The 22,242-nt window shown below is 42.5% G+C and overlaps 1 protein-coding gene across 3 annotated transcripts in view; it reads left to right on the top strand.

Moving 5' to 3' along the window:
• The window catches only part of kazna (kazrin, periplakin interacting protein a), a 121,510-nt gene that overhangs the window by 17,797 nt on the left and 81,471 nt on the right, over positions 1–22,242 (top strand). For all 3 annotated transcript variants that reach the window (XM_062563982.1, XM_062563988.1, XM_062563985.1), the window contains exon 2: positions 1,241–1,398. In XM_062563982.1, the coding sequence (XP_062419966.1) occupies positions 1,241–1,398 (158 nt within the window). The remainder of the gene's footprint in view (positions 1–1,240; positions 1,399–22,242) is intronic.

The following is a 22,242-nucleotide window of genomic DNA, read 5'->3' as shown; positions in this document are numbered from 1 at the left end:
GCAGCAACAAACAGCGTGTGACAAAGGTCCTGTGGAGGAGAGAAGACCTAATATTTGCTCATTTGAATTTCGTTCTCACTTAATAAAATACAATTTAAAATGCTGAAAAGAAAATGTGTCCTTTTGCCTTTAAATGAACTACGATTGGATATAAATTTGTAAGAGCGCTGTGATGTGTTGGACTGTATCGGTGCTTCAAGCGTCTGCCTGCTCATGTCTTGCTACAAGGGGGACACAGCCGTCCTCTCCAGCCCCCTCATTCCCTTCTTATCTCGGTCTTCAGCACCCACTTGTCAAATTTGCTACTGAAGGGTTGTTTGCTTAGAAATGTCACGCGCGGTGAAGGATTTTTTTTTGGGGTTATGTAACACATTAATCTATTCTCCCTCTTTTTTTGCGTGGGCTTTTGTGTGTGAAAGAGGCTTTATATTTGCATCCTGAAAAAAGACCCTATGCAGATTTTGGGCCTAAAATCAACTTCCTCTCTGTGGATTTAGCAGGTTGGATTTCTTAATTTGTCAAAAATGCAGATATGCCAGCAGAACACTCGGTTTAATGCTTGTGAGTCCGTGTCAGGTGACTTCAGGACGGTCAAGCCTCGATTACAGCGTCTCCCTTTTTAACGGACAAAGCTCTACGTTTGAGGTTTTAGCAAAGTTTAAATGCTGGACAGATTGATAATGAGACATAAGGGGCAGCTCACAATAAAAGATACTGCTGCTAAAATCATTCAAAAACATATAAATCTTTCATTTATCCATCACTCCCGCCGTGTGGGTGGCCTCGGAAATAGTTGTGACGACCTTTCAAAGACTGAAAGGGCTTAATGGTAAATGGAAGTGGGTTGAGGAAGTGTGTGTGGAGAAAGGAAATACAGTAGGGCTGACTATTTCTTAATGTGGAAGCGTAGCTGGAGAGGAAACCTGAAATAAGAGGCTTTCCAGCGACACGCAAGGGGCCAGAACAGGGAAACAAAACAGGATGTCTGCGTGAGGCCGACGTGGAACATTGTGAGTCGGGGGCAGGCGTTGACAGACAATTCCAGTGACAGCGTGACAGTCGGGAACCGTTCTCCTCCACTGTTATCTCCGTTGTTCCCGCTTAGAAAAGAGTCTGGCAATACGTCAACAAAGGAAGAAGACACGTGTGTGTGTGTGTGTGTGTGTGTGGGGGGGGGGTTATGGCGCTCTCGTACCAGGAGCTTTGTTAACTGACTTGTTTCGTTGTGTCTCCCACGTAGCTGTGCAGTCTCTGAACAGCTTGAATGACCAGATTGCGAGCATCATGGTGACTGGACCCAAGCCGCAGGAGCAGGAGCAGCCCGTCTTTCCTCCTCCTGAGAAGGAGCCGCTGCAGAAGTCCATGACCCTTATGAGGCACCTTCTTGTGGATGCACAGGTACAAGAAACAATGGATTTGACATAACTCTGTGTGTGTGTGTGTGTGTGTGTGTGTGTGTGTGTGGGGGGGGGGGGTGGTGTGTCATGGTTTCAATCCACCTGGGAGTTGTAGGGTGCCCGGTGATCCTAAGTCCGTCCCCCAAGCCAAGTTTTTCAGGATCCTTGAAATTTCCGCCAATGAAATCATCACACATTCCAGGAAATTTTTGCTGTGCTGCTGTCATGGTTTGATCATGGCAATACAAATAAAACATCCAGGTCCCGTTCATCTTCATTAAGGATGCTGCACAGTGCCCGGTTATAAAACGGGCTAAATGTAGGGGAGCATCATTTACGGATTGAAGGGATTTTGAGGCGTGTTTTCTTCTGTGCTGACATAGCATCTACGTTGTCAAAATAAAATGGAAGTCATTGCACCTTTTTTGATGAATTCAACCACTCTGTAATAGAGTTGATAAGGTCAGGTCAGTTGCTTCTTCCATCTCTCAAGGCTTCTGTCACAACTACAGGTTTAAGTTGTCGTGGGTGTTTCTAAATGATTAGTAGTAATTCATTAGTAATAATAGTTGTGGGCTGTTTTAAAATAATCATTATTTATGCAGTGAAGATGCATGTAATTCACTTTATAATTTGCTGGATAATGTGCTATTAGAGAACAATGGTAAAAAAAAAATGCTCTTGAATTTGTGAAATCCCAGAAGGCGACGTGGTAGTTTGTGCCAACACCTGGCAGACTGGTAGTGTAGGAGGAGACTTCATGCTCCATGTTGCACCGGTGCAAATTGTTTGTGAAGAAACAGAATGCTATTTCTGAGCTTCTACAGCAAAGGGCCTCAGATGAAATGAAAATATTGACTTTGTGTAATATGGGTGCAGCAACAAGGTTACTTGACTCGCTATCGGAGTCAATTGCCACTTAAATTCCCTCAGTGCAATGACCGAAACACCACTAGTTAATCTGTTTCTTCTCCTTACGCCCCCCCCCCCCCCCCCCCCCCCCACCTTTGACTGAATTGTTATTCAGAGTTGACCCCAGCGTCCTTTAAAAAATCTTTTTCCGTGTGCTTCAATCACCCAAGCGAGCACCCGGGGGAGAGTGTTTGAGGATTGATGTTGTTGGACTGCTACCGGGGCACCTTTTGGTTAATAAATGGATTTGCTGCCTCGCTATTGTTGCGTCAGGTGGAGGTGACAGGGAGGGGACATCACTGGCAGCGTCTCTCCCACCTCCCTTTACCTCGCTCTCCTCCTCCTGTTCTTGTCGATCATTTGGCATAACCTCTTTGGAGGGAAGAGGAGGAGATGAGCGGCTGGGTTCCTTACCGGCTCCGATTGGGGGGGGGGGGGGGGGGGGGGGGGCGGGGGTTGGAATTGAGCCGTTAGCAATTTATCGCACACACACTTGTCGTTTGTTCCGGTGTCATTACCATTCATTCACAAATACAAAATCAATGGAGCTGAAATATGTTGCAATGCAGCTTAATCAAAGAAGGTCACAAACTCTTACCCACAACAAGGTTTGAGAGGCTTTAAGTGCTTGCTCGTTGGACATGTTTATGTCATCGTTTCTCCAAAACTACAATGGATGACCGCGCAGAGGCAAACCTACGGAGCGTTGCTGTCTCTTTGACTCTCTCGTCTACTCCTCTGTGAGGCTCAAAATACATTTGCACGGTAGGACAGGAGGCGTGGGGACTGCAGAGTGACATTGAACGCCACGAATTGCTTCTTTTTGTCACGTTATCACTTTATCTCTCATTCTTCCTCTAATAGACAGGTAGCATCCTTCTGTCAACAACACAGCAGTCTGTGGTGTTTATTTACCTCTCATTCTGTCAGCATTCTTTTGAACATTTTAGTCAGGGCTGCTAATCCTTTTTTGTTTTCTTAGACCACAAAGGTTTGTGCAGTATGAAGGGGCCGATGTCAATACTAAGAACATTTGATACAATTTAACAGAAAAGCATTCATAATATTAAAAACGTAACAGTTACCTTTTCTACACATTTCGTATTGACTGAACCTTGTTTGACGGGTTAAAGCCAGGGTCAGTGAGGGCCCCAACTAATTCCTTTTAATATATGTTGCTAGGCTTGGTCAATTTTTTAAATGAATTATTAAATTTAAGGCTACAGAAAACTAAAAAGAGATGTAAAGCGTTTCAATTATTTATAATAACTTTAGCCACATGTAAAATTCCGAATAATTCAAAGTTAAAAAAATGATATGTTTGTTTGTTTCTGGCTGTGATCGAATGAAATTGTCTGCCACTTTATTTTGCTTAACTCGAACCTTGAAGGACCCAGTTCTGCGGCGGCCGGTAGGTGTGCACCACACCGCCTGAGAAGCACACGGACTAAATGAGATATTGGACCACAAACACACTTCCGCTACTCAACTCCCCCTTCACCTTTCTCACCTTTTTCATGGCATGTTATTAGAACATGTCAATTTGAAGAAGCCCCCTATTTCCCTGCAGCAGAGCGGCTCGCCGAGGATCTTTCTTCTCCTCCCAGAGCCCATCTGGTGTGTATCCTGCAGTCAAGCTGGGAGGAGATTGGCTGCTGATCTTTTGCCTCCGACCCTCTCTCTATCGCCTTTGCGTGCTGCGCCCGGCTGTGAGTACATTAGCGGTGCTGTCAGTCATCACTGGAAGGGAACGGGGGGAGAGAAATGGAGATTTTGAGCGGGGGGGGATGTGGACACGGATTGGAGGCCATTAAAGGTGACTTTGACAGTGACTGAGTGGAGACACTTATGAATAAGATCCATCTGACCCTCTCTGACCTCTACTCTGCTCTAACCATCAGCGGAGAGCTGCAGACACGTCTGTCCATCCTCACAGAAAAAGCAGATTCATGCGTCTTTGTTTTTTTACAGGAACAAACTTGCGCAAAAAACATTTACTAAAAGCAATGAATACGGGAACATATCGGATCGATATTGCACGGGATGAAATTTTTCACAAAAAGGCAGTAATTGGTAGCCCTTTGTAATGCGTTTTAAACACAGTGAAAATCAATATTGCTGCCGTTGCCGGCTCTTCTGAGAGGATCAATAGTCTGTGTGTGTAAAGTGGGCAAACTTAGCTTCGCTAGTAAGTATTTTAGATTTACCAAATCTTCTCTCTCTGAATTAAGTGACGTGGATACGGTAGAGTTTATGTCCTTCAACACAAGTCGTGTGGAACTGAATGTATATTAATTCCGCACTAAAGCTGCACTAATCAATACTTTTGTACTAATGTAATGTAAAATGGTTTCAGTCTTCCTGATGAACCAACAAGCAACTTATCTCCCAGAGTTGTTTGGCTTGGCTCCATTTGACCTTTTACTATTTTTATGCTTATTGTGCCAATGTCCATCCAGCCAAAAGACAATCTATGCTGCTTACATGATGGAGACAGGGAGATAGTAATCACCCGGCTTCCATCTACTGTTGACTGAATACCTGAGTCTGTTACATCCTTTCAAGAGCACGTCCTGTGTGTGTGTGTATTAATATTTCAACACAAAGGACTGACTTCCACATATATTAGCCAATGCTGCTGGACCCGTGCCCAGGGTCATGGAGGGGCGCAGAGGACTGGTGGGAGGAGCAAAAGAGGGGAGCCAGTGTGTGAAGGGTCTGGGTGGGTTCAGTCTGTGCCTCCCCGACTGGAGCCTCAGCTGGTCCCTCCAGAGCACGGTTCTTACCCATGCATAATACATCCCCATGGTCCCATCTGCCCTCTCAACCCTTCCCCTCGCTCCCTCCCCGGGCCTGTCTGTTAGGGCCGTGCTCCAATGAGGCACCGCCATGCGCCACTGTGACCACAGCTTATTATGGGCCGCCTCAATCCCACAGTGTGACAAATGAAAATGGAAATTGAGTAATTTGGTTCAAAGACAGTTTTGTCTTCATCTGCTGTAAGAAATATTGTGTTTTCTGAGCTTCACGTTGAGAAGTTCAAAACATTTAACAGTATTTTCAAATGACTAGAATGGACCGAGTTCAAGGCTTCAGTGTTTGAATTGGATGTTTTTTATATATCAAAAGCAGGAAGGATGAACCTGTCTTTGTGATGGTTGCATTTTCAAATAGTTTGTTTCTATTTCCGTTGCCCCTTTTGTCAGAGTCATTATCTCTGGATCTCTATGGGTGTTATTTGCAGGGACGGTCCTTACACAGACAAGGTCAAAGCGCTGTCATTACTACTGCTGCTGCCAAGAGCGTTCTACTAAATGAAGTGCCCAAGGATGTCTCCTTCATTAACTTGATAGTATCCAGAGGGGAAATGTAAAATTACATCTTTAACTCTTTATCTGCTACTGCCAATTTGGCTCGTTTGTTTTTGTTGCTTCTTTGGCAATGTTATTGTCTGTGCGAGACGGGTGATTTTAGTCCTCTAGCTGGTGGAATAGTGTGTTGAGCAGATTGAGAGTGACTGCATATCTTGTAAGGAATAAATTGAAAACCATTTCATTATGGGAATACAGTGCGGAATGTTGCCTGCAGAAAAAGCAGCTCTCTGTCACAGTGAAACCGCGATGGTTTGGGAATTGTCCTGAGTCAGTAAGAAATAATGTGATGCAAGAAAATACACTTATTTAACTTTTTAAAAATGTATTTATTTATTTAGGACAATTCAAGAAATACAGAATAAACAAACAATATAGAAATAATGAATATCACTGTGCAGGAAGAAGTAAAAAAAACGCCTACTATAGAGCCATATAGATATATGTAAATATAACCGAAAAATAAAAGAAAGCATTTAACACTCATACATTGACTCTTACAAAACAGCGATTAGATTTTATTTCATAGAGGGACATTTTTAGGTGGGAAAAATCATTCCATAATTTGGTTCCCTTCAATTTTAAAATGTCTTGCTCCATTACAAAAAAAAAGAAAGTGACCTACCGTTTTCTTTCTTTCTGATAACTATACTACGCAAACATTTTTGTTAGTTCTCTTTTGTGCAGTATTCAAATTAATTTTAATAAATTGCAACTGTGTGTTTAGAAAGTTGGACTTGCATGAAAAACTTCTAATGATCATACAAGAACACTGCACCATTTTCTGTTACCTGCCATGTAAGCTAATTAGTTCTCTTAACTTGTGACTAATTCATCCTTACGAAAGCTGCACTGAGCGACTGTTTCACCGACAACAATTAGAAAACAGTTGGAGATCGTGCACAGCATGCAATCTCCATTGAAGATCCACAGTGATACAGTAGAGTCTGCGGCAGTAATTGGCCAGGGCTTGTGTAGTGGCTCCTAATAGTGTACGGCTGATATCACAGGTCAGCCCAGGAGTAACATGAAATGATTCCACTAGAAAGCAAATCAATTTCTCGTCTGTTAAATTTCCTGCATAGTGGGTCATCATGGGATGCATCTGGGTCATCATTTCTATACATGGGAATCTTATTTTAGGATCGATGAACACTTTGATTAAAAGGTGTGTTTTGTGCTGTTTCTGAAGTTTCAAGACCTTTTTGGTATTCAGAATGACCGTATGGGAACATTTTGTATGTTGATTTGAGCTAGCTGAATACTTCATTCTTCATATTATGGGCGTTTGCGCGTGTTTTGCTAAAAACCCTTTATCTGTACAAGCATTCCCACTGCAGGAAGCCTGTGCGGACCCAGAGAATCTTTCCACTCATGCATCTAAATAAATAATGGCCTGTTGTCAGGCATCCAATAACCACTGACACCGAATGATTATTGATCCGGGAGCTGCGCTTAACGGAGCAAGGGAGAGGGCTGATCATTGTGGGAGCCTTTAACACAGTTTCCAAACACCTCTCTCAACAAACATTAACCCTTTCAATCAGCGGTCAAGGTGTGGCTATTGGAAAGACTTGCATAAGCTATGGGACTAGGAACACCACATGGTGGTCAGTCTGCATTCATCCACACTAGCAATGCCGCACTCAAAGTAACAGGTCAGATTTTGCGCGACCGTTAGTTGTAATTTCAGCTTTTAGCTCGGTGGCCGAAAAACAACCGGAAACCCCACAAATGATCGTTGTGAGGCAATGCGAGCTTTTGCAACCGGACAATTTAGGTGGACGTCATGAGCGATGTGAATGAATGAGACGGTGCGGGACCCAATGCTGTTTACATGCACGTACGGGGACTATTTTTCCTCTAGACTGATGAAATGCACAACGTTTGGTGACAACAACTATTTTGTGCTGAAAGGCAGCTATTTACTTACTATGTATAATTTAGCTGGTACCCGTATTATAAAAGCAGTAAAAGGTACTTGAGGCAGTACTGTTACATTATTGGACGATAAAGTACAGCCTCTCGTACCTTATTGCTTAAATACGTTTTTTAGTCATGAATGCATTCCATCACTGTATGTGCTATTAGGTTGTGGATTTGCTGTGACTGACGAACACAGAACTTACAGGAATTGACTCAATAACTTATTAAATATTTGCATAACTGGCCAAGTCAAACCTTGGTTGCTAGGCGCCCTGGCCTGTCCGACAGTTACTGCCACTGTTCATGGTTGAATCTGTTTTGCTTTTCATCGGCTGTGTTTTTCTTGGCAATTTATGTTTGTGACAGTTTTTTTTCCGGGCCCACATGACGCCACTTACAGTATGTCAGGGTTAGATTTAGGGGATTCACAAACAGAGAGGGACGGCCGACTACCTGATGGTTGAGTCAGTAGGCTGTGCGCTCTCCTTTTTCATGTGGACAACAGTTTGAGTCTCATGGACGCCAGATCCAGCACCCTTCTAATCCAACTTGCTCAGCTATTGATGCGGTCTAAGTGGGAACCACAGTTGATAGGACTGCTCACTCAGGTGTGTGCACATGTGGCAGCATGTTGCTATGGAAACAGGCCATCATAAGATTATTTTAAATAGGATTTATAGGAGAAGAGGTACTAGCCAAAGCTTGGTTATCTGCTAGTACCTGTTGCTCTGTGTTTTCGCTGCTCGTTTCCTGCATGTTTTGTATTTCGCCTACGACCTCCCCAGATCAAAGGCTTTGGCCTCAATCCTGAAGGTGGTTTCATATATATACGGTGCTGCCTTTGAAGCAGAGTGACCATAGCAACATTTATTGGAGGTTAAGTCATTATTCTGAAAAGTGAATCTTGGTGAAAATAGACAAAGTAAATCAAACTAAGGAGCTGAGGAGGCTTTGTGTGAATGAAAAGTTTGAAATCTGCATTATAAGTGACTCTCTCCTTACAACAGCTCTCTCTGCTCATTTTATTTGCCAGCACAGTGGGAGGCTACACAGTACACTTTATTGACCTGGTTATTAGATGATCATTATTACAATACAACCCCTAGATTACATACATTTGGCTGACGACTATTTAAAACAGGTTTCTAATATTGTTCTATTGCTATGGCGATCCATAAATATATATATCTTTAACCTTTGTATAATTTTGGATTAAACATGCTCCTTTGAAAGCCTAATCAATCACATGAAAAAACTGCTTTCATTCATCTCAGAAACATTGCCCCGTCCATCTTCCATTCAGCAGGCGAGGCACTCATTCACGACATAATAACCCTTCGACTAGACTACTGCATCAGCATTCTGCACGGCACATGCACCCCAAATCATCAACAAACTACAATGCATCTAAACCTCAGCCGACCGTCTGGTGTCCCACTCCCACAGAACTGAACAAAATCTACACCGGCTCCCAAAAAATGGCAAAGAATACAGTTCAAAATTCTTTGTTATTCTATTATAACATAACCCCCCCCCCCCCATCACACATTTCTTTACATTAAGCAAGATTGGCCTCATTGAATGTGAGATTGTAAGGAATACAAAAGGTCTTTTTCTATGGTTTACAAGCTGCTTTATAGATATCTGTCCACACAGCGGAGAAGTTGAATTGGTACATGCAGTCCTATCGAATCTAGTAATATGTGTATAACGTCTGTGCGGATTTGACTAAAAGAGAACTCTGAGGAGTACACATTTCAACTCTAAATAATTTGTACGTCTTGATGACTGGTCCCCACTCCGTCAGGCTGACAAACACAGACACAGACTTTATATTGTCACAGCCAGTGGCGGCTGACAATGTGTGATCACATTTCCTCTCCGACAGAAGATAAATCAATAAGCTTATGATGGACCGTGCTTTCCTTCCTTCTGCCAAACCTGCCCCTGTTGTTTGCCCTGTAATGTTGGATTGATTGTCAAACAGATGTCCCTTCTTGTCAGATGTTTCTGCACTTTCTCTCCAACACAAAAGAAATTGTTTTGCCCAAAGCCGCTCATTTCACGTGGTTCCTGATGAAAAGGAAATGGAAGGAGTTGAGATGATTAAATGGTTTTTGAAGGATGTGCTGCAGCTGACGTTGCAGGCACATGTGACCGTAGTAAACACAGCTAGGCGAGTAAGCAGGGGAGCAATTCATTCTGATCCATGATTAGAAATCACTGGTCAGCAAAGCCATCTCTTCACTTTGGGTTATTCAATCTTAAATGAGATTTAAAGGAATTAATCAATAGAGAGCCGACTCAACAATGCACGGCTCGGCAGCGTTTTTGTTTTTTATTTTGCCATAGTAACTTTTTTAGAGGATCTTTGCAAGCATGAATTGAGGCCAGCCCTCTCCATTTCAACAGTTTTGACCAATGTATCTGATTAGTGCAGCTGGGGTAAAAGCTTATTGGATCTGGTGGATGAGATCGCCCTGTGCAACACTTGCACTTTTATTGGCTTCAATTCGTTTAGATTATTTTTCTCCATTATTGGGGTGGATTGATTTGTTCCTCAATGCACACAGCGAGCCTGTGTGGCAGGCGTTCAATAGCACACGAGTATGAAGGAAGGATTTTTATCAAAGGTAGAACTCTTTTTAATTATATTATATATCACCACAGTGCCCCCCCCCCCCACCTTTTTGTGAGTAAGTTCACCCTCACTATATTTAATCAGCAGGCAAATTCTAATTGAATACCCTATGTGCTCCCTACTCTGCTCATCCAATCACACGCAGATCTGTGCGGCTCATGTCTCTATAACAGAACAAGTTACACGTGGTACATCTGATGGTGCTTTTATCCTCGTGGAAAATGAACCATTCATCCGAAACACAGAATTATATGGGACAACTCTAGTACAGTCTAACTGCAATAACGGACACTACTCATCTGATTTTTTACTTAGATTACCATGACACATTTGGGATGCATAATTATAATCGTCATCCAGAAACATGTGAGCTGGAGTGCCTCCCGCCTCCGGCGCATCTCTCAGTCAACACTCTCCCTTATAGAACTGCAAAATACTACTCAAGGCTGCCGAGAACCAAAGTTTCCATAAGGGAGCCCTTCTGTTCCCCTAATGTGGAGTGATACCACGCTTGTCTTTGATCTCGGGCAGTGATTACAGACTGCAGAAGTAGACGGGTCGGATCTCCTCGTGGTTAAATAGCAGAGTAAATGGGATTAGATTTGGCTTTCCCATGAGGTCTACTAAGGCGTCCCACACAGCGAGTGCTGCAAGAGTAATAGAAAAGAGCATTCCTCCTTTCCTCATGCCACTGAAATGTGCATGTGTAACCCTTTCCAGAGGCCTTACCTGAACAGTAGGCTGGTTGTCTGAAAACGGGACATTTGCCATGGTTTAAATTGATTTCTCGAAATCCTGGACCGAACAATGAATTCACATCTACTGAAAGAGTTGAGTGAGGGTCAATGCCAGATGCTTCTAATGGCCTGACTGTTTAACTCAGTTCATTGATCTTTGAGTGTTACCTAAGAGCTAGCTTCATGCCAAAGTAGGATATCTAGCATTTAATAAACTGGGCACACTGACGGCTAAAAGAAAAATGTCCCATGCACAGTGGGATCATAGCTGGGTTTCAGAATTCAAGACTGTGTGTTAATGTTTAAAGTTTGAAGCGGCAAGGGAAATGTGAAATGGTACATGTATTCATCATGAACTGGTTACTGAAGGGCGGTTGGTTAAGTATGGGACTACATCCAACGAGTCAAAAAAAGAATAGTTTCATACTGATGCAATACGATGACAGTCTATCAAACGATCTGGAGCTCATTTGTCAGCAATTTCTGATATAAACAACAATAAATAAACAATAAAACAATAAAACAACAATTGTGTCAGTAGCAAACTGGCCATGACTGTTCCTGAGCCTCGCTGTCATGTTCATATATGCAAACACACACAGACACACACACACTCACGTAAACTGCCCCTCTACTCTTGTGTTTTTTCACTTTGTTCAAAGGTCAGTGGAGCTGGCTTTTTTTTGTATTTTCGCTGACTCCATCTGGCCACGCTTGGGTCATCTTTCAATTTGGCTCCTTCTGATAACTCGGCCTCCTCCGATAGATAAATATTAAATTAGAACAAATTACCCCCTCTTTTCTCAGCAGGCAATCTTGTCCTCGTCCCCCGAGCCCTTAAGCATCAACTAAACAAGCATTGCTGCTATCTGTAATTAGGAATAGAAGAAACAAAGCACACACCAACGCATTCGACCGGCTAGGGGAACGCTCTCGGTATTACCGACAGTAACCCCCCTCAGCGGCCTCCCCTGGATAACTGCACATTATTCAGATCAGCTCTATAGAGTCACAGGGGAGACTCACTCATTGCTAAATGCACCACATTTCTTTCACTGAATCGGCATTCATGAATTTCGCTGGAATAATGTGGAGGAAAGGATTTCAGATGGGATTTTTAAATGAAATATAGATGTGCTTTTACTTCTACCACATGATAATTATCTCCTGTATGTATTTATTTATAAAAATGCCGAAATGATCTTCCTTTAAATCCTTTTCATGTTTGTTTTTAGCGCTGATTCTAGGTTCCAGAGAAGGTTGTAATCCCGTAAGCCTGTTTGAGTGTGTAACATTATTAGTACGACATGATTTGGAAGACGAGTGAGTTTGATTGGATGTCGCTCCCAGGGGAGCGGTTTTGGATGAAGCTAGCATTGTGTAGCATCTGACTATCTGCCACAAGTTATTAGATGGTTTGTGCGATAGGGACACGCTGCCATGCCGGAAGCCTCTGCAGATGGCTCCTATCTGTCTGTGCGGCAGCAGCAAAACCTCAGTGTTGAGCAGCGAGAGCAATATCCTGACGCAAGTATGCAATTTGCTTTATCAATGTGGTTAAATCAACCCAATATTGATTTGCCCATCCATCTTCTAGCCATATCTATTTCTGGCACGCTGTTGTTTATTTGCCTGAATTCTTATCAAACCAACTTTCTATATTTTTCTCTATTGTTTAGAGATGCTACTCAGTCTTATACATACCATACTATAGGCATCTATCCAATACTAAATGTGCAGTGGGACTCGACCCCAACTGGTATGCAGAACGGCGTGCACGCCCGTCTCTGGTGTGAGGGGGAGTCTGGGTGGAAATGGCCGTCACGTTACTGGTTACACATTTAGTCTGTGGAATTACAAAAAACAGTGTTGACTGTGGATGGGAGTCTATGATGAACTGTGAGAGCAGCGAACAACATCCCGTTCCACAATGCCGTCTAAAACCCTCGGGTCAAATGGGTCATTTTGGATGGAATTGATAACCAAACAAAATATTTCCTTGTTGGCTTGCCTCTGTATGAATTTAAAACTTAACATAATTAAACATTCTTCGAGACTGAGTGTGATTTTGTCACCTGGGGAGAATTGATCGAGGTTTCACAGCATTGTGGAATGTGTCCTGTGTGACATTTAGCGTGACCTCGCTGTAAAGACCTCGCCGTGTTATCCAATAAGGGGAAACTGCTAGTCTCCCACGCTTTGCTTATGGATATTAATGGCTTGCAATATTTCAATTCCAGACACTACATGAGAAATTGGTCAGATGCAAACGATTAGCTGGTGAATCATGTGGATAAATGATTGACATTTTTTCAATTCACACAACCAGATGAATTTAATGTTCTGTGCATTAGTTAACTGGAGGGAATGGAAAATGACCCGAGCAGAGGTAGAATTAGCATGATGTGTGCACAGCTCTGCTGTTCTCGATTACCCCGCCACAACCAGGATCATTGATTGATTGATTGATGTCAAATCACATTATTTCTTAGGGAAGGGCTTGATAACTTCACTGTCGGACTGAGCTCCTGCCAAATTAAAAGAAGGTTAGGCCGTATGCATCTGGATTCCTCTCTGTGTTAGCAGTGCGCCGGCTCTGTTGGGAAAAGGTCAGCTGATCAGTGTATGCAAGCAGCGGCGGCGGCGTAATGGAAGAGGAGGCATCTCTTGGATGCATCACACACGTGTCACGTGGTTGTTCAACTTCAGAAAGTATTAGACTTTGTGTGGCATGTGATTGTCTGTTCATTTGCCATCGCTGCTTTTCTGTATGTGTATATGTTTTGAACGTGCATTTTCTTACATAGTGTCTTAAACCAACTTTAACAAAGCAAAGCAACGATTTCTCGTATAGAAACCCATTAGGGTGCGCACGTATGGTGCAATTTACCAACATGGATTGAAATATATAAAGATCGATACTTACTAAGGAGACGTAATGTGTCCTGACTCACAGATATACTCTTGACATAAATATTATTTCTGCGTTTTTCTTATCATTCACCTCAAACTATGAGATTCTGCTTCAGCACTTTGGACCATTTTTCTCCAACTTTTGACAGAAAAGAAATAGAATGACAAACCGCGCCGATCAGGATGTCGCTGTCATGAAATATTCATTGTGTTTGCTGAGGGTGTGCATTCATTTTAGAGTAAGAATAACTTAACCATTTCAGCAGCACACCGTTGATCTGGGCTATGAGTGCTGTGGAATATTGATCATTCACTGGCTTGACTGAGCTCTGTGGAGTCTCTGAAGAAAACCCACAGGTTTTAATGCTTCTTTTTAATCAAGTTTATTTCCTGCTTTCACAATTGACAAGAAGGAAATACTTCTGAGTTTCACTTTGTTTCCCTACAATGCACTCGAACGTGCCCGTGGACATGCTTATTTGCCATTTTGACTCTTCCCCTCTCTCTCTCTCTCTTTCTCTCTCTCTCTCCCCTCAGTTAATTACATTGTGGCTGTCTTTGATTTAGTCTTTTCTCATTGGGATGCTCTCACCAGTCACCAGCTATCTGCGTTGGACACAAGTTGTAAATAACAGAGAGAAAGGCTGTAAATCTTGTTAATTCTTCCTCCAGACCTCTCATCGAGATGAATCACTCCTGTGCCATTCAGGTCCTGTGAGTCTTGTCCCACTGATTAATTAGAATTTTGGGAACTATGCGCAGTGGCCACCTTGTGTATTTGCAACAAAGGAAGTGCTGGCACAAACATTTTTAAAAACGGACATGCATTTAACATAAAAACGTATTAGAATATTATTCAAGTATTAAGTAAGTTTAATCACTGATAAAAAAACAATTATGATTATGGACCATGATTAGTTCACTTCAGAATATCTTGTATCTCTCGGTGTATTCATCTTTAATACATAGAGAAATCTGATGGCATACAGACTGTGCAGGCTTGACCGTTATCATAAACTTAAAACACATTGAGTAAAGCATATTAATGCAATTATACAGGTTGTTTTAATCAGCAAGAACACTGGATGACCCACTGAACCAAGGTGTCCTCATTGTCACACTCAGAAACCCACTGGATCAATAAGATATCACCAGAGATTAACTTCCACGACGATGATGCTGCTGTCTTCCTCCTCTTTTCATTTCTTTTGACTCTGATGACATTGAAGCGTGGCCCCTCGCAGACACACAGCGGGTTGAGCTGAATGACTGACACGTTAATGTTTCCCTCACCTCGCGCCTCGCCTTACTTTTCTTCCTTAGGACTCTTATAATTGAAATCACAGCGGTGCTCGGTGAGTTCAAGTAAACGTCATGTGATCACACAGCCAGCAAGCGAATCCCAACCATGCTCGAGTGGGGACTGGACTCGTACCAGCTGCAAGGCATCCTCAAACACCAGGGCCTCATCTGCCTTTTGGGCAAAACTCAGATTAGTCTCTGCAAGAATAATTCTTTTCTTTTTTATCACACGTTTGAGCTTATCTTTCAGCAGCTTCATTTTCTGTCCAAACCCAGCTGTCGAGTGGTGGAGGCGATGCGCTGCTCCATCAGCTCGGGGTCGAGCGGCGATGAACTTTTATCTGGCTGCGCAGAGACAGGGGTAATTACTTTTAGATTCAAGCAGGATACATTTCTAAGTAACATTTTTATAGGCAGAGCTGGTAAAACATGTACATTCAACTGTACTGCACTTTGTTTTCACAGAAGAAAACTACTCTGGTCTTTTGATTGATTGTGAGACTCGAATCCATGACAGCAGCACACTGTGTGTCACCTTCACATTGGTGCGTGTGTGGGTTAGTGGCTTCTCTTAATGACACAGTATCCAAGCTACAGGGCACATTATCTCATTATCTATGAGAAGGTTTGCGTTTCCATAGCGTTTATCATTTATATACTGCGTAAAAACAAAATTCAGTGCAATGGCTGATATTGTTGCGTCTTATAGATGGCTCATGTTCAGTTACCGGGATAATAAAGAGTTGGCTTTAATATATAGATGTGTTTACAAAGTGTAAAGTCTCACCGATGGTGGGAACAGCACCACTCCCATACGCCGTCAGCGTTGCTTATGCTTTGTTCTACGCGAGCGTTCGTGTTCCCAAAGTTCACCTCCGACAACACAGGTGCTGATTCTGGCTTATCCTCTTTGGCACTGGGTGTAATCACAAAGCACCTATAGGTTTCCATATCCCCTTGTTCCCATAATCAGGAATAATGCTCTCGGGAAGCACTCTATGATAATTTAATACTGGAGGAAGTGATGAGGTAATTTGCAAAGATCTGCATATTTTGAGGAGAAACACAATGAATAGAAAATCTTGTTTCTTCTCTGTAATCACAATGACAATGGGAGTCTACTTAATCTGCTGCAAATTAATCAAGTGTAAACATAATTTGGTGTTGATGTCAATTGCATTAATTTACCAAAAATGAGTTTGGTGTGCTCCACTAGATCAACTCATTGACTCTGAGCTGAATCGTGAAATGCATATTGATGTTTCTCATTAATTACCAGGACTTTGGCGCCAAGTCGTATTTTGTCTTAACTGGTGCTCGTGCTGGCTCTTCAAAGTAACCAAATTATAACATAAACAAATGCAGTGAAGTTCAATGTACAAAACATGCATTCGACTATGTGGTCTAAATGTATTGAAACTAGAGCACAGCATTGTTGTCTCAAAATACTAGTTTTTTATTGGAAAGAAATTAGCTTCTAAATGTATCCATACAGATCTTGCTCTGAAAAATACAAAACATTATGTCAATCCAGTAAAATATATATATATATATATATATATATATATTGTTTAAATTAACAATGAACTTTAATGAAATGTAGCTGCTGTGTATTTGGTGTGTAAATCCTTGTGAAGAAAAGTGAGTGAATCCTTATGGGATATCCATTTCAAATCCGTCTTTGTTACTTTGTTGAAACGTAGTCATCCAATGCGCCGTGCCTTTTGAAAGGAAAGCGGTTTTGCGATGATGCATCAAGCTGTCCAGCATCAACCGTCCTGCAGCTTCTAATCGAAGCTTCTCTCCATCCCCGTCACAGACATGACGGCTGCTGAATACTGAGCGCAGGAGACGGGAGCCCCGAGAAGCACAATTGTTCGGTCTCTTTCTCACAGAGACCAAGATACATGCGTACACACACACACACACACACATACATTACATTGAATACTCATTACCTTGTGTATTAATTACAAACTGTTTTTTGTGCTTTTAACGTTGGGCTTGGGCAAAAAAAATGCAACTACCATTTGTAATACCAATCATGAACTTCACCACTTCCAATGACATCACTTAGCCAGATTGGGACATAAAGGTGGTTTCTCCTATTTTTGCTATACACTTGTGTGAGATATCTGTTCCCCTGCTTGTCTCCCTCAAAAGGAATGTGAATCTTAATTCCCATCAAAGCTCAGAAAACCGGTTCGTGTTTGAGATTAGCCTTCAGGACTTTACCACAGAGGCAGGGTTCATTTGGCACCGCGGCGCGCCCACAAAGTGTCTGTTGGCCATCACCGTCTGGATCTGCCGCACACCGACAGCGCCGTTGTGAAAGCGGGAGCATGTGAGCAAGAGCTTAGCTCGAAAGGAACGAGAGATTAGAGAAATTGGGAGATTCGGGATGAGGATACAGGACAGGCTACTCCAATAACACGCTCGCCCCCCTAAACTCCACACCCTTGTCATAAAGAATGTAAAAATCTATCCGTGTGTGTCAACAAAACTGTTACCGGGTTTAAGTTGTGTATTTACATTTTTTTTAGCCGGCAGCGGAAGCAGTGGCAAGGAATAATCTATTCACTGGGAGCGTGTTTGCTCATCTCATCACAGGTGACAATGGTACAGACTCAAGGACGGAAAAATAATGGTGCACCAGGGAAAAGAAAATACCTTGTTAAATAGCACTGACTAATAATGCAGTATTATCTAAGATATTAAGACTTTAAAGTCAGTTTCAGCAGCTGGATAACAATGATTTATGCTTGATGGTCTCATCTTGGATCAACTTCTAGGCTTGCAGGATTCATAAGCTCAGAGGCTAACAAAATCAATAATTCAACTTGGATAAAATACCAGTTAAACACCATCTCCACATATTATCACCTTCTCAGCTTATAGACCAATAGTTCCACATACAGCAGTTAACATTCATCTGGAGTTGCAAGGAGTCACTCTGCTTTAAGCTTGGTGGTTGCCTCAAACTCCCGTTTAAAAAGAACATCTGGCTCTAAAGCTGCTAAACACTTCAACATGTTCACCGACTATTGCCCAACTTTGTTTATCTTCTGAGATAAGCAACTGAAGTATGTCCTCCACTACCACTTGGAGAATTCAGCGGGTTTTGGTTTGTGTGGAAATGGTGACCTCCACAGCTGTCTGTGTAACCCCTGAGGGTTAGATGGACAGTGACTGCTGCTCTTACTCTCCCGCTTTCCACTCTTATCCATTTTCAGATAGTTTTAACAGTGAAGGATATGGGGAGGGTTTAGAATAAACACATTAGTTTAGTGAGCATAATTCAGTGTGTTTTATTTTTTACAGGAATCGTGTCTGCTCTTTGTCGTGGTTTGACAGTTGCTTGTATGCTCACCTTTTGCAGAGGTGATCTTTATTGGTGGGGGAAAACACCTTCACAAGAAACTCACTCAAAGCAGCACAGTGAGTTTTGAGTGAAGCCAACAAACCCAAACTCCCGATCGAATTTGGTCCCCCCCCCCCCCCCTCCCCCCACCTGTCTTTAACCCCCAAACAGACCTGCAAGAACTTCACACAATGAACCTGCTGAACTGACGTTAAATTCAGTAACGTCGTTGTTAGAGCGTACAAAAAGCTTTGATAAACGCTTCTCTGGAAATACTGGCTTGTTTGGGTGGAGCGGTGACACATGCAAGGAAGAACACAATAGTTTGTGATCATTCTGATTCTGTTACGCAGGATAAGCTCAAATAAGAGCTCTCTGTGTGAAAGTAGACTGAGGGTTTCATTCCTTGTTAGTGGAACACACAAGTGACAAGATGTTAGACTTTGTGCAGAACAGTGGGCATAAATAACACCAACCTGACATACGTGACGGGAACGTCTCTGTTCTATCAGTCTCTCTTCCTCAATGCCGTCCAATATTTCTCCCATGCCATCGCTGTGTGTGTTTATTAGTGTTCAGACTTTGCAGAGAAAGACCTTCTTTTGCTGGGCCTTGTCCCCCCCCCCAAGTAAGAAGAGATCTTGATAAGGGATCAAGATAACATTCAGCTACAAAAAAAACAATCTCCTCACTCCTCTGGGGACATTAAACCATTTCCTTTTTGCTCAGAAAGTTTAGAAAAACAAGCAACCCAATAATGCACATGAGCACGGCTCCTGCAGTACGGCATCTTTTACACCTCATTGGTGGAATCCCTATATACAGATTGTGTTGGAGGAATCTTGACATTATGAGAGTTTTTGCACAGGTCCCTGCTGTAAGTTATTTACTTAAATAAATACTATTACGTTGTCGTTCCTAAATAAAACAACAATTTAAAGTACAATTTATCATTGTAATGATTGGATTTACATGTTCTAATGTTTCCCAATTTCTATTCGTGAATGCACCCCACGAAAAGGTTTCCTGTGGGACCATAAGGAAGCTTATCTTAAGGAAAAAAACTTAGTCCATGTCTGTCTGTCTAAGAGACCACTTATGAATAGAGACACAAGGGGATCTTAGGTAAAAATACTTTAGATAGCTTTGCACATTAATGATCTTTGGTTTGATCATCATTTACACGGAGAAGCTACATTCAAACAAAAAGAAAGAAAAGAATGAGCTACATCTACTTCCCAATAATACTGTTATTTGTACCCATACTCAGATGACATTTTTTAGAATATATACATGGTGAGATACTTGTGATGATGAGAACACAACAATGCATTAAATAAGCACTTTGTAACAGTGAAATACGTAAACACTTTGTGTAGTGATTTAATCGCCACCACAGCTGGACTGTTTCTATTGTTGCCAAGCAACAGATACCATCCTAGTGAGTTATTGCTTGGCAACAAAATTGCACCCTGGGAAGTAAAAGATTGAATAAGCGTGGCTTTAAAACTACTGCACACCGAGCTCAGCGCTGCAACTTTTTGCTGGACTTACGTTGCATGCGGCACCGTGTGTGCAAATGGCAACGCGCCACGATGCAGAGCACTGATCCAAATCCCTGCTTTTATGTCTACATTTATATGCTAATCCAAACCCCCGGCACACCCACTAATTACTAATCCTCAGTATGCCAGTGGGTCCCACTTCACTCCACTGACCAGCAGACACATTCAAGACCCAAGGGAGAGTCATTATTTATGTGTCTACACAAACAATGAGCTTGCTTGACTCGCACTAAATCACTAAGCAATGGATGAATAACTTTAAAGGCATTTCTATCATTATTTTATCAGTTGTTTAGTTGCTTTTCCAATATGGCTGGATACGTTTGGCTTTTAAAAACAACACTACTACTGACGTTATCTTGTGATCTCCCATCTTAACTTCAAATATGAAAAAGTGTTGTGTTTTAGCACAAAGACCCACGTGTCAATACCTTCACGGGTCGTCCGTGAATCCAAAACATCAGATTTCGCCCTCGTCTTGGTTCACTTTAAAAAATCCCTTTTAAAGTCTCCCTGCCACCCCGCTGACAGCGCTGTCGGCTGAAGATCTCACTGGGCGACAGTAGAGGAGCATCTACCTGGTTTCAAAGCTAGTTTAGCTGACTCGACTGCCTGTCATCACTGAGGCTGAGAGCGCCAGAGCCCCCCGACGGACCCCACCCACGCTTCCCCGCCTCACGCCGCTGTCTGTTGCCATTATCCTTCTCTACCTCCATCACAGTTTTGTGCTGACATTTTTTTAATTATTATTTTTGGTCGCTCATTGTTCAATAGCGCAAACAAAAACGGTGGAGGACCAGGATTTTTTTTTGTGTGCAGCTTTACTGTCAGGGTCTAAACTCCTGAGAAAAGGACAAGAATATGGTTTATAGATGGATAAAACTAAATACACATACATGCTGAGATACCAAAGCATCCAGATTACCCAGAAGGGACCAATACTGCCATGACACCTGACATGAGTTACCTTAACGAAGATCAAGTGACTTTGGGATTGTTAGCCTCGTTGTGGATGTGTGAAAGCGTGTACAGTATGCCTGTGACTACTGTATCATATGCAGCAGCAGGGTCGTCTATAAATAACATGATGTTCATCTACTGAGCGGGTGGGGTGACTTGTGTCAGATGGGGGGGGTGAATGTCGGTCAGTGTGTGTGTGTGTCTGTTGTTCCCCGTCCTCTCACATATTTTAGCAGGCGATCGTTTAGGTTTTATGTGAAACCACAGAGCAGTCTTTGTTATTGAGCTCTCTCACACACACACACACACACACACACACGCGCACACACACTCTCGGACCTCGGCACGCAGCAGTGTGTAGTGTGGAGGCCCATCCTGTGCTTACCACAGGATGGGTCGGGGTCTCACTTCACACAAGCCTGGGAAACAATAACAACACAGCTGCAGTGCAGAGTGCGTGGGCATGCTTTGACAGCCAAATGTCAGATTACAGCCCAGGAACCCTGGATTGAGTCGGGGGTGTAGGGCGGGAGCAGCATCCTCGGCCCCAGTGCTAAAAGACAATCACGCAGAGGAGTTAATTATAAGGGGTTTTCTTTTACAACCTACAATTAGGAGTCTACTGTGTGATTGGATAGTGAGAGCATTCAAACAGACTTTTCCCACTCTGTTGGATTCAGAGATTTGGCAGTATTCAGGAGACCTGGGTTCAAGCTTCCTTTCGCCTCATTTGCGCAGAACTCCACTAAACTCAACAGAACTCTTGGTACTTTTGGTGTAGCATACATTTCTCTCCCTCCCCCTGGTGTGACATCATTTTCAGTGCAACATTTGCTGGATCTGTTAACGGCAGCCAGACAGAGGAGCTTCTGGTCTTTGTCAACTGAGTATACTTTATAGTACACAATGTCTAGTTTTCTTCATGACTGCCATTTTTAAATATTTGAAATATAAAAATAATGATTATGTAGAGGAGGTCCCAGAAATGATTCTCTCACCAATTAGTGGTCTTTAGTGTTTTAAGTACAGCCTTTAGTTTAAGCTCACATAGTACCAAAAAAAGAACTAGGTGCTACCTGCAAATTTGTTTTCAATAAAGTATTCAGTAGCAAAGTGGCCTAGGTGTCCTTTAACCAGACAATTCATCTATACCAGTT

The sequence above is a fragment of the Pungitius pungitius genome, chromosome 1 (genome assembly GCF_949316345.1).
Source record: "Pungitius pungitius chromosome 1, fPunPun2.1, whole genome shotgun sequence".
NCBI lineage: Eukaryota > Metazoa > Chordata > Actinopteri > Perciformes > Gasterosteidae > Pungitius > Pungitius pungitius.
Note: the sequence above shows the minus strand (reverse complement) of the source record. Positions and strands in the feature narration are given on the sequence as shown.